Source organism: Zingiber officinale, chromosome 7A (assembly GCF_018446385.1).
Source record: "Zingiber officinale cultivar Zhangliang chromosome 7A, Zo_v1.1, whole genome shotgun sequence".
NCBI lineage: Eukaryota > Viridiplantae > Streptophyta > Magnoliopsida > Zingiberales > Zingiberaceae > Zingiber > Zingiber officinale.
In genome coordinates, this window is record NC_055998.1 from 122,517,905 (window position 1) to 122,542,776 (window position 24,872).

A 24,872-nucleotide genomic window follows, 5' to 3' on the forward strand; every position below is an offset into this window, starting at 1 on the left:
AGGTAATAACTAGTGTATTCATTAAGTACATTTGAAGCCATTGAAATCACATATGCACCAAATGAGTCACTCCCTAGTTCAGCAGCAACCCTAAAAGTGTCGAGAACCTCTTTCACATCTGAAGTCACCTGAAACACATCTAATTTTGGATGAATGAGAAACAAATGCTACTGGTTCAATTCGACCATACAGATACAATTACCAATATGAGCATAACAAGCATGAGCAATCAAACATGTGCAGAAGGCAAACACAATCAACTATTTCTTAATCTCTATTCATTAATAGATCAGTAGGTTACAGTAGATAAGTTCAAAGGAAATTCTTGCTACATGTTATTTATGTAAAAACAGAGCACTGCAATTGACAACCAGGTTCCTGATAGGGTTTGCAAAATGTTTGATATTTGATTTCAAATATGCTCTGTTATTGTGGTTTACCATAATGCTTAGCATGGTGTTCTTACTGTCAGTGAGATACAGAATCATATATAATCTCCCAAGGTAATTGAGCTGCCAAGAATTCAATCCAACCTCAGAGCCACATTATTTAATTTGCTTCTTTGTACTGTTTTATTCTATCTTATCAATTGTCAATTAATACACTGGCTTGGTTTACTAGAGTGGAGAGATAGAAGGGAAAGGAAGGTAGAGGGAATGGATCGTGCTGTTTTCCTCTCCCTCTTCTTCCTCAACCAAACCATTATCGAGTTTTAATGAACCATATCTAGCAAAATAAAACAATTAGGTGGTTTGACCAAGCAATGCATATTCACTTTTATGCACTTAAAGTAGTTCTTCATAATCTCAAATTTTGACAAAATTATAAACTAATCCACTAACGTAGCTCACCTGATTCATTTTTCCATCAAAGTCTATTCTCAAAAACAGTATCTCAAACATTTATTACATATAGACGATTAAACATTTTGCCATCTTGAACTATTTCAAGATGGCAAGCTTTTGTGTCAATATAAAGGAGATTTTAGTAACTACTCTACAAGAGTATGTTATTTAACAAATAAAGCCTATCAATGAAATTTTGATTGCATCAACATGATCAATGATTAACTAAATTAGAAAGGTAAACCTGTTCTCAAGGAATACTTCAAATAGAATTGATTTCATATAAACAGTGATTCAATCGCACAAACAACATTTGAAGATAATGAGCTACTCAGAAAGTCGACATACTTCTATGCTAAGTGGAATTAGAGGGCGTTTTCCTTTCAGCTCTCTAGTAAAAAATTCCAACTTTTTCTCTTCATCCCATTCAGTGTACAATCCCATGTCTAAGTATTTAGTAACAGCATCTAGAGTTTCAGAATGTCTGCTGGCTTCCTGTAAATGGTTAATACACGATTAATATATAATATACCTAACAAAATGCGCAACTACTTCCATAATGAAGCTAATAAAATTAACAATTAGTACCTGACGTAAATCAAGCTTCATTAAGACCATGCCAAAGGTTGCTACTCTTCTTATCAGATCTGCTAACCGCCCATCAGCAAGAATGCCAGATCCACATGAATGCTTCAAAGAAGTGAACATAGAAGATTGGTGGATGACTGTTGAACAGCATAAGAAAGCTACAAATATTTTATAGAAAGAATAAGAAATGCAAGAGAGACAAGACTAATACCAAAGACTCATAACAAAGAGTAAGTGGTTCAAGAAGCTGCTCTGTAGTTTCATAGTATTCTCTAGGATCGTGTTCAGATGGCAGATCCTCAAGTTGAAGCTCTAGCCGTCTTTGAGTCTTGAGGAGCTAACGTACATGTTGATAGAGCATAAAATTAGGCTTGCTACATCTATTAAAACATTGAAAATGATAATAATCTAACTTTATTGGGCAAATTAGAGAAAGGAACCACATAACTTCTAGCATTTAAGATTATTTATCGAGATAGCATTTAGCATTATTTGTTGAGATACTGGGCAAGCAAAAAGGTAAAACAAACCTTATCTTTGACATTGCCAAGAAAAACCCTGTAAGGAGTGAATCCAGGACGTTGGTGCAGGCTAGGTTCTAAAAGCTTCTGAAAGTTTGACCTACCTATTTGAGATTCAACAAATAATTTCCTTTGTGCAGGATGCTGACTTGAACTTGACCTATTCAATTTTTGAGACCCTGTTACTGATGACTGGCTAGTAGGGCTAGCTAAAGAACCACCATCTTCAGTTTTTGGCAAGGACAAACTCAGTTGAACTGGAGACTTTTTATCATTCTGTAGAAAAACAAATAAGTCTCAAGTTTCAACTGAAGGACGATAGAGTGTCTAATTACATCAGGATATGAATGAGTGAAATAATCCAAACAATATCCATTAAGACTTACCTGACGATTAATGTTGCCTGGAACTTTCACTACAGGATATTCAGACCCTCCATCACTGCATTCTACATGAAAAATAAACAAGCAATGATGATTGTTTCATGACCATAATGCAATAAAAAAAAATCAACTGGTATTTTTTCAACTTGTTACACAAGTTAAAAGCAGCTTTTTGTAAGCAATAATGATAGTTGAATGTTGATACATTGAGCATATACCAAAAGAAAATAGATACAGGGGAAACTGGGAGCATAAACCACTTCCTGTTAAAGTTCATGGTTAAAGCATCTTTAAAATTCCATTGCAAACACTATTCTTTTGCAATTCATAGTATAAGATGTAATTGTGTGGAATAAAGCACAGTAAGACATCATGATTATTTACCTGTGCAAGCTGGAAGATATGCACCAGCAGGAAGCTGTGCTGGCAATGCAGATATATGCTGATTTTGATGCTTTAGCAGGGTTTGATTTATGCTTGAATTCCATTTTTCAGAATGCAAGTCCTCTGATTCTGATTCTGCACTTACAAAGTCAAGTATTTACTTTGAAAGAACGGCTACAAAATTTCAACTAATCATTTTATTATTCATTAAACTAATTACCCTTGTGCAGCAGCCTTGTTGCATAAAAACATAGTTTCAACAAAGAATAAGTTATAGGTAGGAAATTTATGTTTCAACAATAAAAAAAAAACAATTTGAGTAAATTAATAGCCATGACAATATTTAGCAAACTCTTGCAAATAACTAAGAAAGAGATGCTTAGACGTTTGGCTTCATGCTTCAGCACAGGCTTCCTCTCAAACAGTGTACGTGTAGTTTATAAATATATATAACACTCCAAAACCCAGACGCAATCAGAAAATTGATCTGGCTCGGGTTATGTTTTGTATTTTTTTCAGTTTTAAAGTTTTATCTCTTTTTTCTGGTTTTTTTTTTCAGTATAAGATATTTATGTGATATATGATATGTGATACATGTGGAATATGACAAAATATATCATTAAGTAGGTCAGAAAACCATGAACCCAATCCAAGTTTTATAATATGCAGATCTAGAAACTTGACTAAAACCCAAAGAACATTTTTTTATTGGCATCAGTTCGGTTTTCTGGATCAAGTAGGATATGTTGGATTTGCTACTCACTCCTAGTAAAAAACAAATAATTAAAATTGCACTTATGAAAATCATAATTGGCATAAAGTTCAATCTTCCAATAGTCAACCCTATAGGCATCATGGGAGATAAGTTAGATTAAGTTGTAGAAAAACAATTAAATGTGTTACAACATAAAAAAGGGAGGTGCTAAGAAAGTTCAGTTAAACTTCTATCAACCAATTTGAATGGTGCTGTTGAACAGACAAATAGGAATTTGACACGCATCTAATGATAGCACACTTGATCACAGTTATAGTTATCTTGATAAAAATGAGATATTTCTTTGATTTCTAAGACCACTGCTCATAATCAAGCAACTTATCAAGCATTATGACATGAGTTGACTAACCAAACTGATATTATACAGATTGAAAGAAAGCATATTTTGACTTAAAAAGTAAGTATGTGCACAAACCAATAGCCAAAGCTTTATCTATAGGGAGGAAGGAAGAAAGCTCTTGTTCAAGGGAGAAAAGGATGTTAGAATGCTTTGGTCTTACTGAATTTGAGTGTTTCAGATCAGTTCAATCCCTAGTCCTCTTATAGAATACTCTATTGAAAATGTGAATGGAAAAGAGGTGGGAAGGAAGGAGACTCCATTGTGAATGAGACTTTAATTCCATATTGAAAGTTTCAATGCATTGAGGTTGATTTATAATGTATCACAAGCATTGATATTGTGAACATATGCATGAGGAGACTCTCTCTCATGCATGCCCACATAAGGGGTACAAATCTAGAACCCGGATTGTACAGAACCAAAGATGACTCGTATGCGAGCACGACCTGTGCACGTCGAATGTCGGACCAATTGGAGCAAAATTTACCCAAGCGAAACAACCTGTGTTTTGTCACGTGAATCCTTTTTTGCTAATTGCTTAGTGTGTAACAAATGCATTATTAATCCATGATTAATGACATTAATGGAGAATCTCAGACGAGCACTTAACGTTTCGAACTTGGCGTGTAATGGCCTTTATTTAGCCAGTTATTGCTGCCAAAGGCCTGAGCCCCTTTATAAGGAGGTTGTGACCTCAAGCTATTGAGACACACTTTGATAAGCAAGCAAAAGCTTTCCACCTTCATTTCCCCTTATCTTCTCTCTGCCAATTCATTTCAATTAGTAGTCTTCCCGTGATAGTGCTCTTTGTAGTCTTCCTCGTTCTTCGAACATGTGTTTCCTTATAAGACCCAAAAGGAAGCAAGTTCCTCGAAATGAGCATATAAAATACAAGGAGGACTAGTTGAGATTGAACTTAGATGAAATAAAAGAGCTCATGCAGAAAAATCTTTCAGAACGGATTTTATCACTTTCATATTGGAAAGTGATCCAAGTTACTCAAAAGTTATAGGCTCTTCTGATGGATCTCACTGGAATAATGCAATTACATCTGAGATTGATTCTATCTTGCAAAACCATACTTGAGAACATGTGAATTTTTCTCTAGGAAGTAAAACACTCGGTTACAAGTGGATTTTAAAGAAGAAAATCAAATCATATGACACTACAAGACTAGATTGGTAATTAAAGGTTACCGACAATATGAAGGTCTTGATTACTTTAATACGTAGTATCCGATATTGAGAATAACTTCCATAAAAATGTTGTTGGCTATTTGTTGGTCCCGATAGCGGCCGGCTAGAAGGGAGAGAATAGTCCTATAATAAAAAATGAACCTTCCTCGAACTTTTATAGTGTAATTAAATCTAACACTTGCATAAACAGAATTAAGAAATTAAATAAAGAAAAAGAGGCACAATCGATTTATTTGGTTACAATCGGAGAGGTTGTTAATCCAAGGAAATTAAAAGCGTACTAAAACTCTCCTTCAGGCGAAAAAGTCTCTTTACAGCAATTTGCACACTCAATTATATAACAGAACTCAAGAAGATTCAATTACAAGTGTTGCGTTCTATTTCCTAGGTCCAGAGGTCATTTTATAACCTCTAAAAAATCTTATCTTGAGCAGGAATACGCCTTCCATAGGACTGGAAGGCGCTTCCAACAAAGTGTCAATGGATAAAAGTTTATCCACTATCAACGGCAAAATCTGCCTGGTTGAAGGCGCCTTCCATAGGGCTGGAAGGCGCCTTCGTATTGTTCATAGAAGGTGCGGAGGCGCCTTCAACTTTCTTTGAAGGTGCCTCCAGCAGCGCTTATAGTCACGTTATGCTCTGTTGCCGCTCCGATCGCTTGGGTGATCTCAGCCAACCGGAATAAGGCTCACCCAAACCTTTTTTCCGGCCTTCTCTTTGAGCAGGCTTCCGCTCCGGCTTCTGGTCCCTCGTACCGCCGCACACGTTCTTTGTTGGTGCAGCGGAGGCCGGCAAGAGAGGGGTGAATTGCTGAAAACAAAAAGTAACTATACCCTCCTCGTACTTTCAACTCAGTTAGTGCAATAGTTAACAAAATAATAAAACAGTAAAAGAAAGACACAGAAGAATTAACCTGGTTACAACCAAGGAGGTTGTTAATCCAGGGCAGTAGAAGCGCACGAAAAGTAACTCTCCTTTGCTGAAGGCGGAGAAGCCTTTTACACTTTCAAAAGCTCAGAACTATTGCTAGGAAACATTACAGATTGAATGCTTGAGTTGTTGTTTAATTCCTAGCTCCAAGGGCCTTTATATAGGCCCTGTAAATCTTATCCCGAGAGTCCAAGGCACCTCCAACAGGTTCAAGGCGCCTCCAACTCGATCTGCGGATAAAACTTTATCCGCAGCGCAAACGGTCAAACTGGCCTGCTCAAGGCGCCTTGAACAGGCTTGAAGGCGCCTTCAAGGGCGCCTTCAAGCTACAGTAACTTCTGCTACAGTAACTTTGTGCTACAGTAATTTTCAGCTTCTTTTGACTCCTTTTCTTCTTCGCTTTGGCTTCCGAAGCTCCGTTCTTTAGGGTGATTGCGGCCAACCGGAATAGGGCTCATCCGAACCCAATTCCCGGCCTTCTCCTCGAGCAGCCTTCCGTCCCAGCTTAACGTCCCTCGAGCGCCGCGCACGCTCTTCACGCCCACCGGAGTACTCTTCCGCAGCTCTCTCGTCCTTCGGACGCACCGAGCCCGTCGGCTCCCTTCCCGTGCCGTCCTTCTCGCTAGCTGCGTCTTCCGCTCGACTTCCTGTGCTCCTAAGCTCCTGCACACTCAGACACAGGGATCAAATAACAAACAGGATGGTCCAACAATCTCCCCCTTTTTGATGTGCATCAACCCAAGTTCAAGTTAGGGTTAAAATAGACATAAAAAGTAATTTTAAAGAAAAATTACTAAACTAACAAGTTAAGTATAATTTTTGCAATTAGTAAAATTGCAACAAAAAATAGAAAATTTTAAATTTTAAATTTTTCTAACTCTCCCTAAACTTGTACTTTTCTCTCCCCCTTTGATCACAGCAAAAACGGGATTAATAAAAATAGAGAGAATTATCCAACAATATGTTAGGTAAAATAAATGGTTCAAAAATATTCCAAGTAAGAATGAAATTTTGAAAAAATTTCTAGGTAAAATTTTGCAAGTCAAAAAGTTTCCACAAAAAAATTTTCAAGTTAAAAAAATTTCCCAAAAAATTTTAGTAAAATGAATTTTTGAATTTTTCAGAAGAAAAAAAATTGTAAGTTAAATTACTTTTTTGAATTATAGAAAAGACTTTTAACTTAGGCGAAAATAATAAATTTTTTTTTATTATTATTAAAACAAAATTCATTCTCAAGTTATTGTCATTTCTCTAACCTTATTATGATATCTAAATTTCCACTTTAGTTTATCATAATTTTTTAGATTTAAGGAAAACAATATTAAGTATACGAAAAATTGTTTTGACAAAATAATTGATAAAAGATCTTTCGATAATTCATTCGACAAATTATTTTGTAACTCACAAAAATCTTTTGACAATGTTTTTTGTTTCAGAAATTCTTTCAACAAAATAGTTGGTAAAAAATATTTCGACGATGTTTTTAATTGGAAAGATTCGTTCGACAAAATTTTTTCTAATCCAGAAAATTCTTTCGAATATTTAATTTTTAATTCGCAAAAATTTTTAGGTACCTTCTCGATTAATGTAATTAATTGTTCAGAAGGTGGAGACCATACCTGACTTACCTTGTCAGGTGTTGATTCTCCCCCTGTCGAGTTGCTTTCTTCCGAAGTCTCTTCCCCTTCATCGATGCTCATCTGAGATGAGCTTTCTGTGGCTTCAGGATGGAATTCGGCTGTTGGGGCTGTTGCGACATTTACCTTGGATTCGGACTCTTCATTGATCTTTAAGAACTTTTCCCAAAGTTCTTTTGCGCTATTGTACTCTCCGACTTTGTCGAGATCTTTATTTGGTATTGTGGTTAGAAGATGAAATTCAGCCCGCGCATTTGCCATCTACTCATCACGTTGCTTCTCGTTCCAGAAGTATTTCTCGAGCTCTTCTCCGTTTACTTTCTTTGGTGCTTCATAACCAGATTTCATTATTAAATAAATACCAAAATCAGACTTAAGATATACCTCCATTTTTTGCTTCCATGAAGCAAACTCCCCCTCGAATGCAGGTGGGTAGTCACTCCGGCCATCATCTAGATCTTCGTGCTTCAGTCGGCGGTTAGTCCTTCTGAGGCGGTCCGGCTCTGATACCACTTGTTGGTGCAGCGGAGGCCGGCAATAGGGGGGTGAATTGCTGAAACCAAAAAGTAACTATACCCTCCTCGTACTTTCAACTCAGTTAGTGCAATAGTTAACAAAATAATAAAACAGTAAAAGAAAGACACAGAAGAATTAACCTGGTTACAACCAAGGAGGTTGTTAATCCAGGGCAGTAGAAGCGCACTAAAAGAAACTCTCTTTTGTTGAAGGCGGAGAAACCTTTTACACTTTCAAAAGCTCAGAACTATTGCTAGGAAACACTACAGATTGAATGTTTGAGTTGTTGTTTAATTCCTAACTCCAGGGGCCTTTATATAGGCCCTGGAAATCTTATCCCGAGAGTCCAAGGCACCTCCAACAGGGTTCAAGGCGCCTCCAACTCGATCTGCGGATAAAACTTTATCCGCAGCGCAAACGGTCAAACTGGCCTGCTCAAGGCGCCTTGAACAGGGCGCCTTCAAGCTTGTTTAAGGCGCCTTCAAACTACAGTAACTTCTGCTACAGTAACTTTATGCTACAGTAATTTCCAACTTCTTTTGACTCCTTTTCTTCTTCGCTTTGGCTTCCGAAGCTCCGTTCTTTAGGGTGATTGCGGCCAACCGGAATAGGGCTCACCCGAACCCAATTCCCGGCCTTCTCCTCGAGCAGCCTTCCGTCCCAACATAACGTCCCTCGAGCGCCGCGCACGCTCTTCACGCCCACCGGAGTACTCTTCCGCAGCTCTCTCGTCCTTCGGACGCACCGAGCGCGTCGGCTCCCTTCCCGTGCCGTCCTTCTCGCTAGCTGTGTCTTCCGCTCGACTTCCTGTGCTCTTAAGCTCCTGCACACTCAGACACAGGGATCAAACACAGCAGGACCTAACCAACTTGGTTGATCACATCAAAACTACCACGGGGTCTAACATTCTTCTCGTCCGCTGGTGTACTCTTCCGCAGCACCTCGTCCCTCAGACGCACTGAGTCCGTTGGCTCTCTCCCGTGCCGTCCTTCTCACTAGTCGCGTCTTCCGCTCGACTTTCTATGCTCTTAACCTCCTGCACACTTAGACATAATGTTAAATACCAACATGACCTAACCTGACTTGGTTGATCACATCAAAACTACCACGGGGTACCAACAATCTTCCCCTTTTTGATGTGATCAAACCCAAGTTAAGTTAGGGTAATTAAAAAAAAATCTAATTTTTACAAGTAAGAGAATTTTTCTAAGTAAAATTTGCTAAAAGAATTTTAAAAGAAATAATTACTAAAAAAAAATTTTAACTTTGTTTTTTTGGCAAGAAAAAAATTTACAAGTACCCTCTAGACTTGTTCTTCCCTACTCCCCCTTTTGATCACATTAAAAATGGGGTTCATTTAAAAGTCTAAGAGTAAAAATAATAAAATCATAAAACAACTGTTTTAAAAAAATAAGAATTAATTAAAAAAATATTTAATTAATTTTTAACAAAAAATTAAGGTATTTTTATAACTTCTAAATGCTTAACAGTTAGTCAATTAAATACTTATTTCAATAATTGACTTCCAAACTGTGACGAGGCACTAGGTCATCTTGGATATTGGAACAACAATTAGGGGTGAGCATTCGGTCAAAACTGAACCGACCGAACCGAATAGACCGAAAACCGAATAAATCGAATTTTTTTCCAACCAACCGAACCGACTAAATTTCCCTATGAAACCAAACCGATAAGATATCGGTTAATTCGGTTTTCGACCGAATTGATCAATTTAACCGAATTTTAAAATCCTATTCGGTTTTACCTTAAAAAAAAGATTTTATTTAATTAATTATATTTTAAAATAAAAATTAATTAAAATAATATTCTTATTTGGTTTATTCGGTTTAACCGAATTACAAAATTCAAAACCGAATCGAATTAATCGAAAACCGAACCGAATTTTCAAAAAAAAACCGAAAACCGAATTAACCGAGCCGAATTTCTAAATTCGGTTTGTTCCGTTCGGTTAATTCGATTTTTCCGAATTTTTGCTCACCCCTAACAACAATCACTTTCTAGACAAAGCCTCTTAAATAAATTTAATATTTAATTTTCTCTGAAAGCCATAATTTAAAAACATTCAATCCAAATATGATTTTGGAACCCAATATAGGTTCCTTCCTACTAGGTTAATTAAAAATTTCTTAGGTATGTATTTCTGTGAAATTTTGCTAATATAGTCCTTATGATATTTAAGGTACCAATTCAATCCACTATATTTTATAATAAATTGAATATTTGAACATGCACGATTTTTCAAATTTTCTATTTCATTTTTCAATTTTTATTTTCACTTTTTATTTTATCAAATTCTTCTAATCGATAAGATTTAGCTAGAGTTGATTTCAATTCTTTAATTTTTTTTTCTAATTTGTAACAATTTTTTGTTAATAGTTTTATAAATTGAAATAACTTGTCAAGAGGAAGAGATCGTACCTGACTTACCTTGTCGATCCCGTGATCCGAAGCTCCCCTGAAGTACTACTTTCTTCCAATATCACTCCCCCTTCATCGATGCTCATTTCGGACGAGCTTGCTTCGTCTTCTTCTTCTTGGTGACTTGCCACTAGTGCAATTCCGACGATGGTTTTAATTTCAGACGATGTTTCATCCCACGTCGCCTTTATATTCTTGTACTTGTTCGCTTGAGTCGACTTCTTATTTTTGCTCTTGTCCTTGTCTTTCAATTTAGGACAGTTATCTTTCACATACCCTTCTTCATTGCAGTGGTAACATCTTATCCTTCTTTTTCTACCCTATACTTGATTAAATCTTTCGGTTTAAATAACTTTTTAAATTTACGTACCATCAGTGTTTCATTATCATCCAGAGAAGATTCTGAATCTTGTTCATCCGTCTTTACCTTTAAAGGAATGTTATGCTCCTTCTTCGGACATGCACATCTCGTTTCATAAACTTCAAAAGTTGAAAATAATTCTTCTAAAATAGTTGAATCTAGATCCTTAGATATATAATAAACATCTACTAATGATACTCATTCAGTATTTCTAGGGAATACATTAAGAGCGTACCTTAGCGAATCTCGGTTACTTACCTTTTCTCTGAGATTCGTGAGTCCAGCGATGAGATCCTTGATCTTTGAGTGAAGGTATGCAACGGTTTCACCTTCTTCCAGTTTGATGTTGCTGATCTGGTTTCTGAGTAGATATCGTCTCATGAGTTTCACCTATGAGGTTTCTTCGTGTAGTTCCAAGAATTTCTCCAGAGCTCCTTCGCAGACTCGTAGGCTCCGATCCGGTTGATTTCTTGGGGCGATAAGACGTATAACAAATGAAACTCTACTTTGCTGTTTGCCACGAAATCGGTCTGCCTCTTTTTGGTCCAGTGGGATTTTTCTTTGCCTTCGGGTGCTACAAAACAAAATTCCATTATTAAAAGCAAATTAAAATCAGTTTTGAAAAATACCTCCATCTTTTTCTTCCAGTTGGCAAAATCCCCCTCGAACTTCAGTAGATAGATGCTTGATCCAGCCATCTCGTGTGCTTCGTTCAGCAGTTAGTCCTCTTCAAGCGAACTTGGCTCTGATACCACTTGTTGATTGTAGCCAGCTAGAGGGAGGAGAATAACCCTGCAATCAAAAACGAACCTTCCTCGAACTTTTATAGAGTAATTAAATCTAACACTTGCATAAACGGAATTAAGAAATTAAATAAAGAAAAAGAGACACAATCGATTTACTTGGTTACAACCGGAGAGGTTGTTAATCCAAGGAAGTTAAAAGCGTACTAAAACTCTCCTTCAGACGGAGAAACCTCTTTACAGCAATTTGCATATTTAATTATAGAACAAAACTCAAGAAGATTCAATTACAAGTGTTGCGCTATATTACCTAGGTCCAGGGGTTATTTTATAGCCCCTGGAAAATCTTATCCTGTGCTAGAAGGCGCCTTTCATAGAGCTGGAAGGCACCTCCAACAAGGCACCAGTGGATAAAAATTTATCTACTGCCAACGACAAAATCTGCCTGGTTGAAGGCACCTTCCCATACTATTTATAGAAGGCGCATTCCAACCATGGAAGGCGCCTTCCAAAGAAGGCACGGAGGCGCCTTCAACTTCCTTTGAAGGATTGAAGGCGCCTCCAGCAGCACTTACAGTCACGTTATGCTATTTTACCGCTCCGATCGCCTGGATGATTTCGGCCAACCGGAATAGGGCTCATCCGAACCCTTTTTTCGGTCTTCTCCTCGAGCAGGCTTCCGCTCTAACTTCTCATCCCTTGGATCGCCGCGCGTGCCCTTTTCGTCCGCCAGTGTACTCTTCCGCAACACCTCGTCTCTCAAACGCACTGAGCCCGTCGACTCTCTCGGGTGCCGTTCTTCTCGCTAGTCGCGTCTTCCGCTCGACTTCCTGTGCTCCTAAACTCCTGCACACTTAGACACAGGGTTAAATAGCAACAGGACCTAACCTGACATGGTTGATCACATCAAAACTACCACGGGATACCAATACTATTGCTGCTCAATTAAATCTGGAAATATATCAAATGGATGTAAAGACGACTTTTCTAAATGGGGATTTAGAAGAGAAAATCTACATGGAATGAGTTTTTTTTACCAAGGCAGAAAAACAAGGTTTGTAGATGAAATCATTATACAGCTTGAAACAAGCATCAAAACAATAGCATGAGAAATTTGATAATGTCATCAAAGAAAATGGATTTAAAATCAATGAATGTGATAAATGTGTCTACATGAAAGCCATGGAGAACGACTATGTCATCTTGTACCTATATGTAGATAATATACTTATCATTGGAGTAATGATAAAATAATCAAATCCACTAGAGATATGTTAAAATCAATATTTGACATGAAAGACATATAGCTAACTGATATGATTCTAGGAATCAAAATTCTTAGAATAGTAGAAGGAATGTTCTTAGTAGTCTTATTATGTGGATAAGATTCTTAAAAAAATTAGTGATACTGCGTTAGCCAGAACTCCGATAGATATGAGTCAACATCTATCGAAGAATCGAGGAGAGAATATTCTCGAATGATTGAAAGTCTAATGTATTTAATGATTAGTAAACGACCAAACTTAGCCTACGCAATAATTAAACTGAGTAGATATACGATTGATCCTGGTATTGAGCACTGGAAAAGGATAATAATAGTATTGACATACTTGAGATATACTCGTGATTATAGACTGCATTATACGAGATATATAACTGTGATCAAAGAATACATCGATGCAAATTGGATATCGGATATAAAAAACTCTAAGTCCACGAGTGGATATGTATTCACTTTGGAAGGTGCAGTCATTTCATGGAAATCCAAACCGTAATAACTGGATCCATAATTGAATCTAAGCTTGTAGCTCTTCACAAATGTTGTGAAGAAATTGAATGTCTACGACAATTCTTAGAAAATGTTCCTAGATGATCGAAATATATGTCAACAATAATAATGATAAGTCAAGACATATATATAATAGATGCAATACCATTAGACAACTATTGACTATGTAATGTCAAAAAGATAACCTAATAGATCAATTAGCTAAAGGGTTAAACAGAGAGTTAGTTGCGAGCTCGGCTTGATGTCGATAGAAAAAAATTAGTGCAAAGAAAACCTAACCTATACAGACTAGAGATCCCAATAACTAAGTTTAATGGGACCACCTAACTGCACTGACTAAGTAGATCACTATGGGGAACTACCCAATGGATTGGTGAAAGGATGGAGGTTAAGCATATGACTTTTAAGATCCTGGAGTAATGTAGATTACTCTCAAGAGATCATTTATGTAACAAAAGAAGTGGGGCCGCTTCGAATAAAATTGAAAGACAATTTTTAAAACTTCTTACAAAACTAGGCGTGTTCATGGTCAAGTACGAACACACTAACTGGGCAAGGTAAAATATATCAATGCTTACATAGACGACAGAACAATTCGACATCACATTTACTGTCGGCTAGTAAACAAACATGTCTTCATAAGAGATGGTTCAAAGGGTAAAACCTACTTGTCCTATACTAGACTCACTTGTTGCATGCTATCACATACTTTATTTCCATTCATGTAGGAGATTGTTGAAAATGTGAATGGAAAAAAAATAAAAATGAAGTATACTCCATTGTGAATGAGACTTTAGTCTTACATTGGAAGTTTCAGGGTATTGAGGTTGATTTATAATGTATCACAAGCATTGATGTTATGAATAAATACATGGGAAGAGACTTTCTCACGCGCAGCCTCGTAGGAGGGGTCATGACCCATATTGCACGAGACCAGATCCTCTGGTCCACAAAAAAGTGGACTAGGGATGGACCACTTGCAATTGCGGTCGGATCGTGGCCGCGATCCGGCCGCAATTGGTTGCGATCCCTCCCTACGTTCACCGTCTCCAAGGTTATAGTTTAGGTTAGGGCGGGTGGCCGGAGGCCGCCGGTGTTGGCCAAGTGGCTAGGCTGGGCGGCCTCCGGATAGCCTCCGATCATCCGCCCCGACCCAAACTATAATCTAGGAGGACGGTGAACTCAAAGAGGGATTACGACCAATTATATTCGGATAACGGTCACGATCTGGCCGCAATTACAAGTGGTTCATCCCCTAGTCCACTTTTGTGGACCAAGGGATCTGGCCTCATATTGCACTTAACCAAATGTAACTCTTGTGCGAGCACGATCTACGCGTGTCAAATGTCAGACCGGTCGAGGCAAACTTTAACCAAGCGAATCAACTTGTGTTTTGTTCATAGTTGTCAAAAGAGCGAGGCGCAAAAAAGCGCCCAAGGGTCTTGGGACCTAAAACGCAAAGCAAAACATACACTTTACGAAAAAAACGTAATAAACAAAAGAACTATTATATCTATTAAAAGTCTATAAAAATATCTTCGAAAATTCAAATAACCACCATAAACAAAATATTCTTTGATGAAGTTGTAGATTATTCAAAAACACTAAAAATAAATCAAAAGTCTTTGAAAATGTGATAGATGAAATACCAAATATCAAAATAATCATCTTCATGGTCTAAATCTACGTCATCAGCTCCATTACTTGATTTGTATCCATCGATATCTTCTTCTTCATCTACAAGATTAGTTTGAGTTGAAGATTGCTTTCTTTTTTGCTGAAGTAGATGATGACGCCCCTTTTGAAGAAGATGCATTTCGAGAACGAAAGTCATACGCACTTTCACCAACCCCAGATACTCATGCTATATCACTCTAACGCAAATCTTCATCTTCATAGAAAAAATCAGTATCATTGTCATCCAATTTTCCCAACAATCATTCATACAAAGCTCTGTTGCACGATATATACCAAATCATTCAATTGTTGTTGAGACAACCTACTTCTTTCTTGGAATATAACTACAAAAAAAATAAAAGTAAAAAAAAGTTAAGTCCATAATATAAATTTTAATATGTATTAAAAAATTCTAACTTATATATTCAAAAACACCCCAATTACGTTCAAAGAAGAGCATTTGAAATCTCAAATCTTCATTACAAATGTTTTTAGTTCAGGTGTTGATGCACCACAAGAAGACCACCAATCAGCTTGAAACACAAAAACATATACGATTAACTTTATTACCATCCAATATTAATATTGCATAATATATTATTTATAAATTTACCTGATGATTTTGATGTTCTTTGTCTGATAGCCATTGGCAAACCAAACAGTCCTGCTTTCTTGTATTTTTTTCAATTGATTCGTGATCTTACCCTGTAAATCCTCACCTCTCACCAATCTAGATATACACTTGTACGAACCCTCCATCACTTCTGTATCATTTTCTATGTCAGAGTTTAGTAAAAACACTCTGAATTCAAGAAATATCCGGCTACATACAAAGAGATTGAGTTGAACATTCCATCTTTTATCAATGAATTCAAAAATGCTATAATATTTCTCTTCATTATTATCAAATGACGGAACGATATCTTGTTTGGCTCTGTCCATTGACTCAAATAAATTTTCACCGTCTACTAGCCACAATACTTCCACCAATGCGCCACCGACTTTTAATGCAAAACTATATTTTTCCAAAAAGAAGGCATCGATATCACTGCTGCTACACGCTTTCCTACAACATCTTTAGAAAATCGACTATTTGCCCACTTTTCCGATATAAACATCTTTCTAAGATTTGCTTGTATGTGAAACCACTTAAAAAACAATTGCAAAACGTGTCTTTGCAGTTCTTACCATGTCTCTTTGTCCAGTAAACTCTCTCATCATGATCAAATTAGTCTGTTGTAAATATAATCATTCACCATCAATGCTCGTTCATGCAATTTTCTGATAGAGGAATTTTGAATATATCCTCATGCAACAAATCTAAACAATGAGCTGCACAGGGAGTCCAATACAAGTGTGAAAATCATTTTTTTTTAAAAAATGATCTTAAAAAACAAAGTGAATTTAGTCTAAAAATTGAAAATATGATCCAATTCTTAATTAAAAATAACATAAATTTAAAATATTATATGCACTGACATTGTAGCTTGCATTATTTATTACAACCTAAACCACATTCTTTTCTCTAATGTGATATGCAAATTTAGAAAATAACTCAGACATCTTGTCGGCATCAACTGATTCAACAAATACGCTTCCTTTAAAACCATTTACCAAAAACTTTATAAGAGTCCTACCTTTTTATCCGTCCACCCATCTGCTATGATTATGCACCCAAACTTAGCATGATCTATGTGGCATTTGAGAAGCGAGTTCGTATTTACCATCTCCTTCAAATACTTAATCCTGACTTCATGATATGATGGAGGTTTCATCCCGAATCTAAATTGCCTAATAGCTTTAATACAAGACTCAAAAGAATCATATTAAATAACGTTGAAAGAAATTTCGACATTATACATCCATCTAGCAAATTTCTCAACTGTAATATTTCTTAACTTATTTTTATTTTCATCATTTCAGGCAAGCTTTCACATTTTTATTACCGCCAACTAAATGTAGTTTGTGTCGATAAATTCTATCATTTGTTATTTTACCGCCAAAAATACAACTGACTATGGATTCTTAGGATCCTGTATTACTCCAAGCAATATCCTTTCGAGTTGATAAAATTATTGTATTCGACATGAAAAAGATTTAAGACCACTGAAATCAATAATAATCAATCAATAAAAAAAAAATATAAAACAATAAAATTTATTAAAATTTTGTAAATTTTAAATATAAAATTATAAATATAAATCTGATTTATATGAATTAATAATATTTATTAAAAAAATTAATTTTAAATATAAAATTAATATTTATTAGAATTTTTTAATTTTAAATATAAAACTATATATATTTTATTGGGATAATTTAATTAGGATTTATAAAAGACTATTCAAACTATCCCATTTAAGTTAGGATTTTATTAATTACTCAAATAATAAGATCGGCAAAAAAAATCATCCCCAGAAACCGCGAGATCGCGGACATCACGACTCCTCCGATGGTGCCTAACGAGTCTCACGATGCCTTCGAGACGCCAAAAAAATACATTACAGTAAAAAAAATTAACAAAAAAGAAATTATTACTGATGATCGAGCAAACGATTCTAATGATGAGAGAGAGGCAAACCAATCAACTTAATGATATATTTAAAGAGGGTTTAAGGCTTTAAATGAAAAAAAGAAAAGTTTCTGCACTTTACGGACAAGCGAACGCTTGCACTTTTGCATGAAGTATAGTGAAGTGCACGCTTCGAAGACCTCGTGTACTTCTAAGTCTATAAAGTGCAAGGCTTGCGCTTCGCTGTGCTTCATGCTTAAGCGAGCGCTTCACGCGCTTTTGACAACTATGGTTTTGTCACGTAAATCCTTTTTTGCTAACTGCTTACATGTGTAATGGATGCATTGATCCATGATTAATGGAATTAATGGAGAATCTCGGTCAAGCGGCTAACATTTTGAGTGAGCTGGTGAATAATGGCCTTTATTCAACCAGTTATTGCTACCGAAGGTTTGAGCTCCTTTATAAGGAGGTTACGACTTCATGCAATTGAGACACACAACGATAAGCAAGCAGAAGCCTTCCACCTTCGTTCTGAAGCCTTCCACCTTCATTCCTCCTTATCTTCTCTCTACCAATTCATTTTGATTAGTAGTCTTCCTATGATAGGAATTGGGTGCTTTCTATTGTTGCAGGTTGCACTAATAATCAGGTTTTGATGTATGACAAATAGCTTAAAGTTAGATGTGTTGTTTATCTAATCTTTCTACCAAGTGTGCAGGTCTGAAGGACCTGACACCAGGTTGAAATCCAGCTAGGTCTATAGGACCCGATAGCTGGTGCGAAGTTCAGATAGGTCCGCGAGACCCGATATCTAGCGGGAAGTCCGGTTGGGTCCGCGGGGCCTGACAACCGCGGGACTGACAACTGGCGGGAAGACCTGATGGGTCAAAGGCAAGTCAAGCGACTGCAATTGGTAAGTGGAGGTAAGCAACTGAAGAAGAGATTCAGTGAAGACGCGTTCCCAGCGTTGATCCCACTTAGATCTATTTAGGAAATCTAAGTTGAGACCTTGACTGGATCCTCGTCTCAAAAAGACAGGATCTAATTACTACTCATATTTTATTAATGTTGTACTAACTCTATTTTGCAGGATAAACATATTATTTATTGCCTGGATTAACCCTTTTTGCAAGGAATAAGTTGCTGAAAAAAGGGAATCCGGGCGCCCCGACCAGCTAGCCCAGGCGGGTGTCGCAAGCACCCGAGCGATCCGGGCGCTCGAACCAAAAAACTTATCCAGGAGCTGAGTTGGAGCGTGTCGACTGACCGAGCCACGCCAGCATGGTCCAGGCGCCCGGAGGGGTTCCAGAGGCCCAGAATGGGCCTATATAAGGACCTTCGACCAACAACTTCAAAATATCATCGACTACAACTTTCAAATTCAAGTGCTGCTCCGAAAAGACTCCGACGACATCGAAAGGTTGCTCCGAAGTTTGAGAAACAAGAGACTTCATTTTCATTTTTGTTTGTCGGTAACAAATTTTATTTTCAGTTCTTGTACTCAATTATTGTAATTCTTTTACGACCTGATAGTGATTGCCCAACGAAAACAATTGTCGATCGCGGGCCTTAAAATAAGAGTCATCACAGGCTCCGAACCAAGTAAAAACATTTGTGTTAGCATTGTTTTCTATTTTCTTTATTCCACTGCGTAACTCATTTTCAATCGCAATTTTCGACGATCACTATCCCCCCTCTAACAACTTTACGATCCTACACTTTCTAATTTCGCCACAAATAACCTGTGCTAGGTTGCAATCATGATTTCTCCATTGTATCCTAGTAAACAGACATCCCACATAACCTCGAAACACTACCGGAGGTAGACGAATTTGTTTTAAGGAAACTATTGGTGCAATCATGCCCTAAGGAAGAAATTTCAATGATCGACAATTATTTAAGTTTAGGCTAATACATTGAATCTAGTATGACTTTGAGTTTGCAAGACCAAAAAGGTTGAGAACCAGATTTCTAGCAAGAGAAGCCCTTGCAGGTCGAAAAACCCGATGCAAGGCAAGAGAAGTCTAAGGAGGTCAAGGGGTCAAATCTTTAGCACAAGAGAAGCCCTTGTAGGTCGGAAGACCGGATGTAAGGAAAAAAAAGTTCGGGGAGGTCGAGAACAAGATTCTTGACAAGGAAATTGATAATCAGCTAAAGCAAAGTGTGCTAATTGATTAAGAAAAACACTTAATCGATTAAGAGGGTGTTAAGCAATCGAGCCAATCGATTAACAAACCTTCTATTTGAAATAGAAGGTTTTCTAATCGATTACCGTAAGCGATTAAATCAATCGCTTACGGTGTCGTTTTGCTTCGAACGGAATGCTTCTGTTCAAAGCTTAAGCAATTGGCTTAGTCGATTAAGAGACATTCTGTTCGAAAAACAGAATAATTCCTAATCGCTTAAGCAAGTCAATTACCCTAATCTTAATCGATTAGGATAGGTGATTTGGAAGAGTCGCGTAAATGAAACACGCACCAAATAGACTACTTTAATCGATTAACGTCTAGTAATCAACTAAGATCACTTCTTAATCAATTAAGACTCACAAAAATGACAAGAAAAACGATTCTTTCTCTACGATTTAAGAAGACTTGAAGAGCATGTTTGAAGTGAACTGTTCTATTGTGATCAAGTGTTCTCCATTGCTCTCCAGTGCTCAAGCTCAACCTCAAGTTCAACTTCAAGTGCTCAAGCTCTCACTAGTACTACAATCTCAAGCCACTCAAAGAAAAAGAAGGTGTACCTAAAACCCTAATCTCTTGACCTCTTCTTCCTTGTGAGGTATTCTGTTAAGAGGGAGATTTGTAGATGATTGTGTAAGATTTCTCCACCTTTGGTGTTGATTCGAGAAGGAGAAGTTTCATATTGCAAAGTGTGACCGTGGTGTGGAACCTTGGATTAGTCACCTCAAGGAGGTGGACACCAAGTAAATACAAGGAGTTAGCATTACCTTCAAGTTTCCGCTATGCAAAATCAAATTAATCAAGAAATCGAAGTAAGCCATTCACCAACCCCCCCCCCCCCCCCCCCAACTCTAGCTCAACCGGACGTAACAGAAATTGCGTTGAACACATGCATCGGCTTCTCTATTTTCGAGTACTCAAAAATCCACTTAGACTTAGATTACTTGCCGTGCACTATGCATCACATTCCCGACCGGGTGCAACAACCCATTCGGACTCAAGAGACATTTAGTAGTCAGACACTCGGTGTCCTAACTCGGCAACCTGCTCGGGCGATTCAACATCCTGACTCGATGCTCGGCTCACTCAGCCTCGGCAGTCGAATGACATCCTCACTTGAACTCGACTTCTCACTTGGACTCAGGAAGTAGGCACTCGAGAACACTTGTCACTCAGCTTCCCACTCGGGCTCAGGAAGCACTCGGCAATTATCAATTCAGGCCATCTAACAGATAAATCTAGAGTTGAATTGTTGTAATTTTCAATTCAGAATATCCGCATATCTCTGGCAAAGATAGTCCAACTCTACACCTTATTAGATTGTCTCTTGAACTAATCCATCCAATCTCGATAAGGACCCTTGGATCGCTTGGACTATCCAAATTGCACAAGTTGAAGACACTAGTTTATCTAAATCCATCGGATCATTAGGTTGCACTATTACAAGTCGAAATTGGATCATTATCACTTGCGATCCATTGACAGACTATCCTACATAGCGGCCTAAGTCAAGAGAAGCTTCCTATGTGGTCATCAATTAAATATGCGTCTCAAGACAACTCACAATAATGTGCACATGGGCAGTGCAAAGTGAACTAACAAATACATTATGTCTCAGGTGCACCACGGAAATCTTATTTGTCATGTGTGCCCATATGTACCGCTCATACGGCACATCAACGCCCATTGCACGACCATACAATGCAGTGCGCTGCACAACACCACTCACATGAACTTACTATATTTAAAGCACATGGTGCCTCCATGAACTCCACCTTTTTCTCATAGTACTTTTTTGGTACATCCATATCAAATGTCCTAAAATTCCCTCCGGGCATTAGATGTGAGATTCAAATTCACACTTGAACTTACCATGACATTCAAAAACTCTCTTCTTTCTCTTCCTTTTCTATGTTTTGAAAACCTTTACGGAAAACCTTTTATTTTGAAAAACTTACAACATATATATTTTCTCTAAAAGAAGATTACATCATATAATCAATAGTACATTGGTATCAATTTGATTATTCCAATAATAGAAACCAAAGATAAATATACTACTTACGAAGGCTCATCAAGAAGTATGAAATTCAATTCAAAAAAAAAAATACTTGGTAGTTTTAATGTGACTTTAAGTAATAGATGACAGGTTCCGCTTATAATATAGTTTTAACTCTTAAGTTATCCTTGTTACATCTTGTTACAATGTAATATACAGAACACTCTAGTTTAGCCCCATGAGTTGGCGCAATTGGTACCTGCATAGGTAGTTGCTCCAATAGGTCTTCGAGTCAATTACTAGCGGGTGCAAAATGATTCGTTGGATGTCTGACCTCCCCATATAAAGAGTCACTGCACTAAGACAAATGTCCCCCGTGATTTACCCGCTTCTAGAGAGTGTAGGGTCGCCCTGGAGGGATTGCTAAGGTGACAACTTGACCTTTTGCTCCAATGTATGCACATTAGAAACTCGATTTCAGAAGAACCATATTCAAGGAAACTACTTGACAAACAAGGATAATTTCTAGGAAAAATCCATTCAAAACCATTCAGTACTATAATAGGGGCGTCCCCAAACTTAAGTGAAAAAATATTGAAGGGTATTAATTCTATCAAGGATGTTCGTTGACCATAAGTATAGAGAAAAGTACACCACTTCATAGTCCTACACTACCAAGTACATGCATCCATAAAGTGCTTCTAGCAAGGGGCACTCCTCTGCCCAGTAGTCATTTTGGGAGAACTTTAACATTATATAGAGCCTCAAGCCATATCTATGTCATGATGACCAAGGACATCCTACTTGTGCTCAGAGCCCTAACCTATACCTTTGATTCCAGGGCTGTGTTTGGGTGTATTTAGGACATTAATTCATACCTTTGAGCCTGATGGAACATGAGAGTGCTTCATGCCCGTCAGCGTAAAGGATGGAACACCATCTCATTGTCCCACATGGCCTAGTGTTCAGGAGGTGACCCTCCTAGTGCCTATTCATTGTGGATGGATTAGCAAGCTCACCATGCATGTACAAGAGTCATAGTAATTCCAGTTTTGCTACAGATAATGATGATTTGTTTTAGTAGAAAAAAATAATCATATTCTTCCCTATGAATAAGCAAATTCAATTATCTCCTTGAACAACTTCACCAACCTGATACAATCTATAAACCAACACCTAGATAAGTTTCACTATGCTATCTTTTATTGTACTCTGTGCAGGCCATGGGTTACTATAAAAGATAAAATAACAAATACTACCATGCAGAGCAACTATATCTAATGTTGATGGATAACAGAAAATAATTTGAGATGATATGAATATGTTCAAAGGCAACTAATAAATTTAGACAAGTAGAATCAATCAGACTAGAATTTATAATCGGTAGAGGGAGATCACAAACTCTAATTAAACTGGTAATTAGTGTTAACTGATGCTCTTGATGATCATCATCATATAATACTTGAAACTTCAACAGTTTTTTTGCCCAGAATATAAGTAATAGACTCACGGCTTAAAACTCCTAGTTCCTAGCAAGGAAAAATAGGAAGCTGATAGACAAACTTTGGTGACTATCGCTTCAATGACCTTGACATACTAGCATATAAATGGATAAGTGGTTCTTTTTTCCAGATTGTCAAACACGATAGGAAGGCAAAAACCATGCAAATGTTATCGGGAAAACATTTTCATAATTGAACAGATCCATTTAGGAAGATCTTGCACTGGGTAGAAAACTTTATATTGTGATAATATTGTCCATGCATAACCAAGTTAATTTGCCACCTCGCCATCTCTCAATGATAGAAGCACACTAGCAATGCAAACATATATTAGACTAACAAACCTTGGAGTAAGATTTCCTGTGCCAACTTAGCCAATGTATCACTGCATCTGTTAATAGATAACTCAAATTTTAGATTATCAACCTCTCGAATGTAAAGATCAATTGCCATCCACTGTGACAGCAATGAAACATCCCTGGTAACCTGCAACAAACAGAATAGATACCTCTGATTGACAGCACAAACAAGGTGTGACTACCAGCATGTCTTTATCTTAAATGTTGAAAGAACAGTTTATTTATTCAAACACTGCACACCATTAACTAGTGCTTAACCATTTTGCACATATGGTAAAACCTAACAAGTTAATGGTTATCTATATTTGTTGTGATAATTTGTATCAAAATAGAGCTAATCCTAGCCAAGGTTTAAAATTTCGACCCGTGCCGAGATTTCGATCTCAAACCGGAACGATGCAATTTTAGTATCGTATCGTACCGTGTCAATATAATTTTGGTATTTTATATATATATATATATATATATATATATATATATATATATATAGTAATTATTAAATAAATATGTTTATTATGTATAATTTAAAAATAAGTTGTATTTTTATTTTATATGTTGTTTGAACAACTTAACATGGTTAGAAAAAATAATTAAATATAATTTTCTTTAAAGATGTATTAATTACTCGAATTAAAATTGATACATCATAATTATATAAATTAATTGTTTATTCATTTAATTAATTATTAGTTTAAATCTTATATATATATATAAAATAATAAAAAAATCAAAATAGCAATTAAACAGCAAAAAAAATTATATAAATAATAATAATAAATTATCATAATATAAATATGATCCATTAGAATTTTTTTATTTTTTAGAATTTTTAAATAAATTTAAAACAGTAAAAAAGGATTTTTTTATAATATCAATTAATAATTTTTAAATTTTAATTTTTTTAATTTTAAATATATTTTTATATATTTTATATAGATAATTTAATTAGGGGTTATAGAAACATATTCAAAATATCACACTCTAGTTGGGAATTGTTTAATTAATTAAATTTTTTTACTTTTGCAACAATGATCCCATCCCGCGAGTCGTGAGTCCCATGAGCAACGCTCACGCGACACTTCCGCTGGCAGCAAAGGCGTCACGCGATGCTTCCGGCACCTTGGCGCCGAAAGCGTCACGGGATACTGCAGTGCCAAAAGCGTCACGCGACATCTTCGCCGTCGCCG

At 36.7% G+C, this 24,872-nt stretch overlaps 1 protein-coding gene across 2 annotated transcripts in view; it reads right to left on the reverse strand.

Annotated features, from left to right (window-relative positions):
- LOC122002305 (phosphoenolpyruvate carboxylase 4-like) overlaps window positions 1-24,872 on the reverse strand; it is a 39,325-nt gene that overhangs the window by 2,620 nt on the left and 11,833 nt on the right. For both annotated transcript variants that reach the window (XM_042557433.1, XM_042557434.1), the window contains exons 9-16: window positions 23,671-23,812; window positions 2,722-2,856; window positions 2,341-2,402; window positions 1,964-2,230; window positions 1,645-1,770; window positions 1,434-1,535; window positions 1,194-1,340; window positions 30-128 (exon numbers count right to left, since the gene is read on the reverse strand). In XM_042557433.1, the coding sequence (XP_042413367.1) occupies window positions 30-128; window positions 1,194-1,340; window positions 1,434-1,535; window positions 1,645-1,770; window positions 1,964-2,230; window positions 2,341-2,402; window positions 2,722-2,856; window positions 23,671-23,812 (1,080 nt within the window). The remainder of the gene's footprint in view (window positions 1-29; window positions 129-1,193; window positions 1,341-1,433; window positions 1,536-1,644; window positions 1,771-1,963; window positions 2,231-2,340; window positions 2,403-2,721; window positions 2,857-23,670; window positions 23,813-24,872) is intronic.